The sequence below is a fragment of the Bison bison genome, unplaced genomic scaffold (genome assembly GCF_000754665.1).
Source record: "Bison bison bison isolate TAMUID 2011002044 unplaced genomic scaffold, Bison_UMD1.0 scf7180017864148, whole genome shotgun sequence".
NCBI lineage: Eukaryota > Metazoa > Chordata > Mammalia > Artiodactyla > Bovidae > Bison > Bison bison.
In genome coordinates this window covers 8,347,215-8,358,403 of record NW_011494720.1, presented here as the reverse complement: position 1 = coordinate 8,358,403, position 11,189 = coordinate 8,347,215, and the positions used below count along the sequence as shown (strand labels likewise).

At 47.6% G+C, this 11,189-nt stretch overlaps 1 protein-coding gene across 1 annotated transcript in view; it reads right to left on the bottom strand.

The window, feature by feature from the left end:
- Positions 1 to 11,189, bottom strand: part of FNDC1 (fibronectin type III domain containing 1) — a 133,249-nt gene that overhangs the window by 95,143 nt on the left and 26,917 nt on the right. The window contains exon 8 of the mRNA XM_010840914.1: positions 10,540 to 10,665. Within this exon, the coding sequence (XP_010839216.1) occupies positions 10,540 to 10,665 (126 nt within the window). The remainder of the gene's footprint in view (positions 1 to 10,539; positions 10,666 to 11,189) is intronic.

The window sequence follows — 11,189 nt, the reverse complement described above, 5'->3', positions numbered from 1 at the left end:
TGGTGGTAGTTTAGTTGCTCAGTCATGTCCCCTTACAGGGACGATGCCATGTGTGTAATGAAAGTAAAAGTTTGGTCACTCAGTCGTATCCGACTCTTTGCGACCCTGTGGACTGTAGCCCACCAGGCTCCTCTGACCATGGGATTTCCCAGGCAAGAATACTGGAGTGGGTTGCCATTTCCTTCTCTAGGGGATCTTCCTGACCCAGGGATAGAACTGACCTCTGGAACCAGTGTCCTCTGCATTGTTGGTGGATTCTTTACCGCTGAGCCACCAGGGAAGCCCCCAGAAAGGTTTAGGGAAATGAAATTGAAGGAATTCCATAGATACACTTATTTATGACAAACATAAGAAAACAAAGGACCCTGAAAAGAAAATGCCTAAGTAAGAGAAGGGAATAACAGGACTCCTGCCTGCTCTTGACCAGCAGCAGAAACCCAGAAACCAGTCCTTCTCGGGTTTTTGTGGGATCTTTTGCACATTCTTCAAATTCAGTTCGCGGCTGAGAAATAGTTTCTTAAAGAATAATCATTGTTTGCTGGTCCAGCTTAAATTCAGCCTACTACGAACTGCTTGACACACCAGCCAAAAAAAACTCCTTGAAAATTCATTCCTTGTCCCAAAATGTGAAAGTCATTGTCTAACTATGTTAAATACTTGGGCATTACTGTCGCTAAAATCACCACTCATCTTACTCAGAGCTCCCTAAAAAATACCCTTAGAAGAGAAGCCAAGAAAATGCTATGGAGAGGAAGGTATAAAACAGGGTTACTGAGGCTGACAGTTCCGGAAGCCAGCCGCACAGATCCAGTGACAACCCAGATGGCTGAGGATAATCACTTTTTAAAATATATTTTCACATTTAAAATCTTTTAATATTTCAGATAATAGCTTACTGGTTATGAATGGGTTTAGAGGGAAATAAACTAGCAGTGGAGATGCAAACATTCACAACACAGCCAATAAGCAAGCAGTTCAAGCACTGCAGTGGGACCGCTGGTGAAAAGGGAAAACCAGAGTCAGCAGTAAAGGAGAAAGGCGAGGAACACGTGTTACATGCCCACTGAGGCCAGCCATTGCATTTACTTCTGCATATTGCTGAGTACCTACTATGTGTCAGATTCTGAGCTCTGCACTGGGGATCCACAGGTGGTTAAAAAGAGTTCGTACACACAGGCTAAGTCACTTAAGTCGTGTCAGAGTCTTTGCAACCCCATGGACTGTAACCCACCAGGCTCCTCTGTCCTTGGCATCTCCCAGGCAAGAACACTGGAGTGGGTTGTCATTTCCTCCCCTCAATCCCAACTCAGGGATCAAGCCCATGTCTTCTGTTTGGCAGATGGATTCTTCTCCACTGAGCCACCTGGGGAGCCCGCATGCTGCAACTAGAGAAAGCCCACCACACCACAACAAAGACCCAGCACCACCAAAAACAAAAACGAAAGAACTGAGTCTTAGAGAGTTGAGTGACTTGCCAAGGGCACACAGCTACAAAGTGACAGTGGTCACAGCCAGGCCACTGTCTGTGGCCTGAAACCACAGACCATGTCCTGCCTACTACGTCTGGTTGCCTCTCAGCCCTGACTGTAGCTACAAGGAATAAATGGAGTCCTGGAGAGAAATCAGAGCCAAAGGTATGAGACTGAAAGTCATCAGTGGAAGCTGAATTCACGGGGACACGGGAGCTCATTGCACTGAGCGAGCTTTTGTCAGTGTCAGGAGGACTTCATGCTGCTGAATCTTCGTTCCTGGTCCTGGACTTACCCTTCTTCCAGCCACGTGAATGATGCTCCTCCTGAAAGCACCTCTCCTGTCCTCCAACCCCACAATTTCCCACCTTCTAGGGCATCCTGCTCCCTGGTTTCTCTTCCCCATCGCCAGTCTCCTTTCTCAGCTCCTCCGTCTTTGCCAGGACTCAAACGTTCAAGTGCTTCCAAGCCCATGAATGATGCTCCTCCTGAAAGCACCTCTCCTGTCCTCCAACCCCACAATTTCCTGCCTTCTAGGGCACCCTGCTCCCTGGTTTCTCTTCCCCATCGCCAGTCTCCTTTCTCAGCTCCTCCCTCTTTGCCAGGACTCAAACGTTCAAGTGCTTCCAAGCCCCGCTCTGGACCACTCTCTTCTCTGCGTGCACTTCCGGGGCCTTCTCAGTTAGCACATCGAGTCCCAGGATTGAAAACTCCATTCATGTGCTGATGGTTCCCGAATGGCTTTTCCTCTGAGCACCAGGGTTTTTCAACCGTCTACTTAGCATCTCTGATGGAACCCAAAGAACACTGATGTCTAAAAGACGACTCAAAGTTGTTTTAAATCTGAAATATTAGTGATAAAATAGAGAACCAGGATTCAGGTTGCATCGTGGCAGACATGGGTAGAGAGATTTTCAAGAAGAAGTGAATATCCATCAGTGTCAAGTAAAGGCAGAGAAGAGCCCATTTTTCTCCACTTGTAAATAGGACATGCCCACCCTATTCAAGTACTTTCCAGGTGGTGCTAGTGGTAAAGAATCCACCTGCCAATGTGGGAGATGCAAGAGATGCCGGTTCAATCCCTGGGTTGGGAAGATCCCCTGGAGTAGGAAATGGCAACCCACTCCAGTATTCTTGCCTGAAAAATTCCATAGGCAGAGGAGCCTAGCAGGCTACAGTCCGTGCGGCTGCAAAGAGTCAGACATGACTGAGTACATCTATATATATTCCCTATTCAAAGCCCCAAACCAAGCAAATATGCCACTGAAGCTTCACTCTGCAAACATTAAACTTAATTTCATCCTTTGCTACGGCTACCCTCAAAGGATTTATGTGAGAATAAAATGTGAAAGAAGATCATAAAGCACTCAACAATATGAGATACAGGAAGAAGAGCCACAGGATTGATGTCACCAATTTCAACCCAAAAGAAAATGACCCGGCAGGATTCCCAGTACCTGGGCTCTGGGCCAGTGCTCCCTCCTCACAGAGCGTCAGTGGGCCTTGGGTTTTCACCTTCCTCATTCTTGGGAATTAATTCACAGAATGTACTTACTAGAATTTTTAAATCTTGAGAGTTAAGAGGAAAGTTGGGTCATCTAATCCCATTTCCCCTATTCAGTCTGCCTCTCAGTGATGTGTCTAAAATAGTCTTCAATCCTTCCCATGACTAGATGGTTCTCCCCAGTCAAACCCCAACAGGTTCCCCCACCTTCAAAGGTGCTTGCATGCTCAGTCGCTCAGTCATGTCTGACTCTTTGTGACCCTATGGACCATGGGATTCTCCAGGCAAGAACACTGGAGCGGGTTGCCATTTCCTCCTCCAGGGGAACTTCCTGACCCAGGGATCAAACCCACGTCTCCTGCACTGGCAGGCAGATTTTTTTACCACTGACCCAACTGGGAAGCCCACCTTCAAAGGTAAACAGCTCTGAATGTGTCGATTGGGTGGCATGGGATTACTAACCAAGGCACTGGCCTGGGATACAAGAGAAGCAATCACAGATATGCACGAAAAACAGAGGTGTTCAGTCTCCTGAGGGCAGCACCCTGTTGGCATCTAAGAGGAACAAGGGCATCCGACGGGAAACACCAGTTGAGTGCAACAAACAATATACATTATCAAGGGTCAGAAAGTCCTCCCCAGGCTGGGATGACTGGAGAACAAAGTGTGGTCTCAGTGCTCTCCACAGCTTGAATTCTAAGAGGACATTTAATCTCTTAAATGTTTGCCCACCTGATGCAAAGAGCTGACTCATTTGAAAACACCCCAATGCTGGGAAAGATTGAAGGCAGGAGGAAAAGGGGACTACAGAGGAGGAGATGGTTGGATGGCATCACTGACTCAATGGACATTGAGTTTGAGTAAACTCCTGGAGTTGGCGATGGACAGGGAGGCCTGGCATGCTGCAGTCCATGGGGTCACAAAGAGTCGGACACGAATGAGTGACTGAACTGAACTGAATCTCTTAAAATTTTCATCCAGTCTGCCCTTTATCCCTCAGAATGTTCCTGAGTTGTTCCCTGCAATGAAAACTCATTACTACTTCAGAGCATCAGTGGATCCTGTGGAACTCACCCCAGAGACCTCTCACAGGATCTCTGAGACAAAAGAGAGACACACAACATGCTCAGACAATAGCCGTGTCTCATCTCCCAGAGGTCTTCCTTCCTGGGTATTAGAGTCAAAGTGTCGTCATGACAACTCTAAGACAGGATCAGCCCAGGTCTCAGGCAGGGAGCATCATATTCTCTGTCCCTCTTTTCTCTTCCCTTTCACTGTGGTTTGCGTCGATATCCGTAGGTACGTTTGTGGATTCTGAGAGTTATTCAACATAAGAAGATGCTTCAACCCTTCCAGTCTATTAGAAAATAATCTAAAGAAATTGTTGGGTAGGGTAGTGAAGTGAAGTCAAAGTCGCTCAGTCATGTCCAACTCTTTTCGACCCCATGGACTATACAGTCCGTGGAATTCTCCAGGCCAGAATACTGGGGTGGGTAGCCTTTCCCTTCTCCAGGGGATCTTCCCAACCCAGGGATCGAACCCAAGTCTCCCTCATTGCAGGCAGATTCTTTACCAGCTGAGCCACCGGGGAAGCCCATAGTAAATGGTACTAAAAGCAGCAGGGCCGGGGGTGGTTACAGCAGAAAGAGAACGTGGTGCCTTTCTGTGACACAAAGAGTGTCAGGGAGTCAGACATGCTGGGAAAGCCAGGCTGCCACCTAGACATCTCCACTAGGGAACACAACCCAGATAAAAGACAGTCACACATCCCAACTTTTACTACACAAAAATCATGCAGACTGCATCAACTTCGAAGTGCACCCACCAGGCCAAGTCCTCAGACAAATTCGGTGGTTCCCCTTGTCAACCTTCCCTGGTGGCTCAGGTGGTAAGGCATCTACCAGCAATGCGGGAGACCCAGGTTCGATACCTGGGTTGGGAAGATCCCCTGGAGAAGGAAATGGCAACCCACTCCAGTACCCTTGCCTGGAAAATCCCATGGACAGAGGAGCCTGGTAGGCTCCCTGGTAGTCCATGGGGTCTCAAAGAGTCCGACACAACTGAGTGACTTCACTCACATGTCAATCTTACAATTCTAGGTACATCAGTGTAAAAACATTCACAACTTAACACTCTGGCAGGTGGAAGTTGTTAGAAAGTACTAGGTGATCTTATATTGCTACTGATCACATTTGATGCCATTATTTATTGTTACAGCAATTCCAGCTCCTTTAATAAGTCTTTATAGCCTGTGCCTTAGAGCCGAGCAGAGTTACTTGTCCATAGGAGACCTGAGTGAGGGAGTGAAAGTCACTCTGTCGTGTCCAATTCTTTAAGACCCCATGGACTGTAGCCCACCAGGCTCCTCTGTCCGTGGAATTATCCAGGCAAGAATACTGGAGTGGGTTGCCATTTCCATCTCAGGGGACTTCCCTGAGTTAACTGTTTAATCACTTACTTTATGAATGAAGGCTGTAGCCAGGCTGGATCTATGAATGCGGCTCACTGAATGTGTGTAGGTGTTTGAAGCTCTGGGTTGACAGTTCAGCACACAATGCAACACAGTGACTCGTGTCTGCCCACATCTCCGCTCCAGGCCAGCGCTGGAGGCTGTGTGAATTCTTTCACCTACTGAAAAGGAATCGTGTTGGTATGTAGGCATACCACACATCGTGGGTTGAACTGTGTTCTCCAGAAAGATACGCTGGGTCCTAACACCCAGGACCTGTGGATGGGATTTAGAAACAGGTTTTTGTAGATGTGATCACATTAAGATGAAATCATGCTTGACTAGGGTTGGCCTTGATTCCATATGACTAATATCCTCATTAGACGACACACAGGGAAAATGCCACGTGACAAGAGAGACAGATGGAGTGATGCGTCCACAAGCCAGGAAACATCAAGGATTTTGGAAATCTCCAGAAGCTAAGGAAAGGAAGGATTCTTCCCTAGAGCCTTCAGAAAGAGTACCACCTTGCCCTGCAGATCTCAGATTTCTACTCTCCAGACCTATGGAAAAATAAACTTCTGTTGTTTAAAGGGCCATGCAGATTGTGGCCCCTTGTCCTGGCAGCCCTGGGAAATGAGTGTATGTACCATGTAAAAGACCCTGATGCCGGGAAAGATTGAAGGCAGGAGGAGAAGGGGACAACAGAGGATGAGACGGTTGGATGCCATCACCAAATCAATAGACTTGCGTTTGAGCAAGCTCCAGGAGATGGTGAAAGACAGGGAGGCCTGGTGTGCTGCAGTCCATGGGGTCGCAAAGAGTTGGGCACCACTTAGTGACTAAACAACAACAACCATGTAAATAAAGTTCTTCACTCTCACCACAGGTGGGACTTCCAACACAAGCCAACACTCCTCAAAACCCACTGGTTCAGGTGAGAGGGATGCACGCACCTGCCCCACACCCACCAGCCTACACACCAAGCTGGCGTCAGGTCAACACACACAAAAAGCAGAAGCAGTGACAGACTTTATTTTCCTGGATTCCAAAATCACTGCGGATGGTGACTGTAGCCACGGAATTCAAAGACGCTTGCTCCTTGGAAGAAAAGTATGACCGACCTAGACAGCATATTAAACAGCAGAGACATCACTTTACTGACAAAGGTTCATAGAGTCAAAGCCATAGTTTTCCCAGTAGTCATGTACAGATGTGAGAGTTGGACTATAAAGAAGGCTGAGCACCAAAGAACTGATGCTTTCGTACTGTGGTATCGGAGAAGACTCCTGAGAGTCCCTGTTGACAGCAAGGAGATCAAACCAGTCTATCCTAAAGGAAATCAATCCTGAATATTCACTGGAAGGACTAGGAAATGAGTATACCTACCATGTAAAAGACCCTGATGCTGGGAAAGATTGAAGGCAGGCGGAGAAGGGGGCGACAGAGGATGAGATGGTTGCATGGCATCACCAGCATATGAGTTTGAGCAAAGTACGGGAGATGGTGAAGGACAGGGAAGCCAGATGTGCTGCACTCCATGGGGTTGCAAAGAGTTGGACACGACTTAGCGACTAAACAACAAACAACAAATGTCATATGTAATTACTGCCAAAGAAAGCACACCCGAACATTCAGTGAATATTCACTAAGCACCCCTACTTCCAGACAGCATTCGAGGCAATGGGGAGACTTCAGTGAACAAAACTGACCTAACATCATATGATCATGGAGCTTTGGTTCCAGAGGAGGAAGACAGGCAATTACCACCACACACGTGAAATACACACACTGTCAGGTAGAGACAGAGGTTATGGAGAAAAATAAAGCTGGGATAAGAAGCGGTGCAGGGTAGGGGTAGGATTACACTGTTAAATGGTGGGGCGTGGTCAGGTGAGACCTCGTGAGAAGATGATATCCCATAAAGAACCTGAAGACAATGAGGGATATCCCATAAGTGTTTATGGACAGTTGTTCAGGCCAATGGAACAGCAAGTGCAAAGGCCCTGGGGCTGGGAGGTACCCAGCACACACGGAGCCAGCAAGGAGGCTCGGGGATGGATGCTGAAGGCGAGGGAGGGCCTGCTGTGGAAGATGATTATGTGCAGCCTCAAAAACTTGCTCGGGATTGGTTTTCTGTCTGAGAGAGACAGAAGGTTATGTGACTTCATGCATCATGAGAACCACTGTGCTGGGGGGGTTGAAAACAGAGTGTAGGGGGAGAGGGCAGGAGCAGGGGAACCAGTGAGAAGGCTACTGCAGTAATCCGGGTACGATGGCATGGACCAGGGTGGGCGTGGCCCTTCCCTGCCATGCCAGATTCCTCACCGGAGTATCCAAGGACACACAGAAAATATGGGCAAACTAACTGCTGTAATCTCAAGCAGAAAGGGCTAACATACACTTTTTAAAAACAGGCTTTTGCCAATCTCAAAAGGCTACGTATACAAGTCCATTGATGTGATGTGACTTCTTTTTCTTGGTCATGCCACTCAGTATGCACACAGTTAGGGATCTCAGTTCCCCAACAAGGGATTAGACGCCCCAGAACTCCCTGCAGTGGAAGCATGGAGCCTTCATCACTGGACTGTCAGGAAAGTCCCTGATATGACATTCTTGAAACAACAAAATTACAAAGATGGAGAACGGATTGGTGGTGGCCAAGAAGGGGGTGAAGAAGGGAGGCGGGCATGGCTGCCAAAGAGGAGTGGGAGGGGTCCTTCTGATGGACCGTTCTGTATCTCGGCTATGGTGGTTGCACAGGCTACACGTGTGGAGAAATTACACACACACACACACACACACAGAAAAGCACATGACGCTGGGGCGAGCTGGATAAAGTCAACACATGGCACCAACATCAGCTGCCCACCCAGGGCAGTGCGCTGCGGCCCTGCAAGATGTTACCTGGGGGAGAAACCAGGGGACGGTCACTGGCTCTCTGCATCACTTCTTAAAACTGCAAAGAGAATCTACAACTCCCTGAAAATAAAAACTTCTAAAAACCATTAAAAAAAAAAAGAATCTTTGACACCTATAATGTCATCCAAAGCCCTATTGTAATCTGCCATAAAGCACAAGAAAAACAAACAGAATGAAGCAGTAAGCATAGATTGCATGTAAGATATGAGTTTACGAAATATAGGTGAAACTCACAGCTTGTTTTAATTATACACTATGAGTGAACAAGAAGTAGATTGTGAGAAAAATGTGACTTCATAAGATTTATTAAGAATAATAGGTTATCTCCCTTTAAAACATGCTGCAGATGGACCATATGAACAAGATGGAACAAGAGTAGCACTTACAGACAGATAAGGATGGAAAGTCATTAGGCATGAGCATGCAAACTCTGAACTGACAGTCACCCCCTAAACTGACCACCCACTGGTGACACTGGGTACAGTCCTGTTCAGCCCTAACATTTTTGTCTAGGGCAACAATCCCTTAAAGCTTTCTTTAAACTGACCCACCGCGAGCACAATAAACCCCCCACCCCCTTTACCCCACACCCCCACCCTGCACCCACCCACCCCCGCCCCAGCTTCAGTGGAACAGCCTCACCTCCACCCTCCACGTGCTAGGTGGGAGCCGTGGGTGACAACCACACAACCAGGCCATCGCCAGTGTGGACAGGCTGAGCCGTCTCAGCAGAGGATTTTATTTTTATAAAACTCTACGAGGATGAGGTGGTACTGCCCTCAGGAGATGGTGCTGGCCGCTTTCCCCTCTGTTGCCCCAGAGAACCTGTCAGTGTTAACAGGCGCCCTGGCCTGGTTCAGACGGCAGCTCGGGGGGCCCAGGTGCCCCGGCCACCCTCGCCTGACCTGGCCTGGGCTGGGGTTGTTCCTCTGAGCTCCCAGGAAGGCCACACGTGCCCCCTCAGCTCTCCGACCTCTTTGGCCCTGCCCAGCCCTGGAAAGTCCAGCTGTGATGAGTGTTGGTGGGACTGCATGGGCAGACAAATGCGGAGTCATCTCAAATTAGGAGCCATGGTTGCAGAGCTGCTCGGATTGCTTATCATGATGCTAACTGGTTCCAGCCACAGCATGGGGGCGCAGGGACCCACTGTCCACCCTTTTCCCACAAGCCACACAGGTGCATCCGCAATCCACGTTCACTGGCTGGGACCAACCATCTGGCCACGTAAATCGACCTTCTAACCCTGAAATGCATCTTTAAAAGCAGAGACATTACTTTGCCAACAAAGGTCTGTCTAGTGAAAGCTACGGTGTTTCCAGTAGTCATGTATGGATGTGAGAGTTGGACTATAAAGAAAGCTGAGTGCCAAAGAATTGATGCTTTTGAACTATAGTGTTGGAGAAGACTCTTGAGAGTCCCTTGGATTGCAAGGAGATCCAACCAGCCAATCCTAAAGGAAATCAGTCCTGAATATTCATTGGACGCACTGATGCTGAAGCTGAAATTCCGATACTTTGGCCACCTGATGCAAAGGACCGACTCATTGGAAAAGACCCTGATGCTGAGAAAGATTGAAGGCAGGAGGAGAAGGGGACAACAGAGGATGAGATGGCTGGATGGCATCACTGACTCAGTGGACATGAGTTTGAGTGAACTCCGGGAGTTGATGATGGACAGGGAGGCCTGGCGGGCTGTGGTCCATGGGATCGCTAAGAGTCGGACATGACTGAGTGACTGAACTGAACTGAACTGAGTTATTTTGGGGCACTTATTAAACCCATGCTCCACAGAGCATGGAGGGGGGGTGGATACTGAGAGAGACAGTTTCACTAAAACTCACTCAAAAATGACCTCCAGCACCCAGAAGGCAGGCACCACCCCATGGGGTCCCCGGTCCTCACCCATCCTGCAGCTGCTGCGGCTCTGGCTGGAACCCGCAGATTCCAGGGGTACCCCAGCAGCTACAAAGGGCTGCTGACCTCAGCTTTAGGTGTAGGTTTCAAGTTCTTTCTCACCAGCAGTCAGGTGAAAATTGATAACTTGCAGACATCACAATGAGTGATGTGTCCTTCCCAGCTTAATATCTGAAGGAAGCTCCAGTGAGTAGCAGAAATGAAAAAAAAAAAAAAAAAAGTGAAACACTAAGGGAAAACCAAAGCAAGTAACTGAACGTGTGTTCTGTAAAGCCCCCCAACCACTGGGGCCGCAAAGCGAGGGGCCAGCGGGCAGCGCCGCGCAGCGGGAAGGCCCGGAGCGCCCTCTAAGGGCCGTGGGCCGCAAACACGGCCGCGCGCCAGGCCGGGAGCCGAAAAGCGAATAAACTGGGAGGAAAAAAATGTCTTCCACATGATGTCACCTAATACTCAGGGCCACAAAAATTCCTTATTCAAAATTTCTAAATTTTAACCATCTGATCCATCCTGGAGAACTTTCCTTAATAAGATGATAATAGTAACACAATTCCCCCAAATTAAATTAAATCCACCTTCTTTGTAACTAAAACAAGGATAAAAAATATATAGAAAAATATATATAGAAAAAAATAAAAAATATGTATAAAAAATAAAAGATTAAAAAAAAGGGAAAGACAAGTATAACATCTTAGAAGGAAAATAAAATTAAAAAACAAACAAAAAGCTAAAGTTAAATAAGCATGCCAGACCCTTTTATATCCACTTTAATTTGATGCTGCTTTCCCTATTGGCAGCTATTATGTTTCTCTCCTTTCTCTTTTATAGCCAAATATCTCAAATGAAGGTCTGTCTGCTATTTCCAGTTTTTTTTTTTTTTAACCTCAAATTCTCCTTCACTTCCAGCTGTCTAGAATTCACAAATGCTAGTGTAC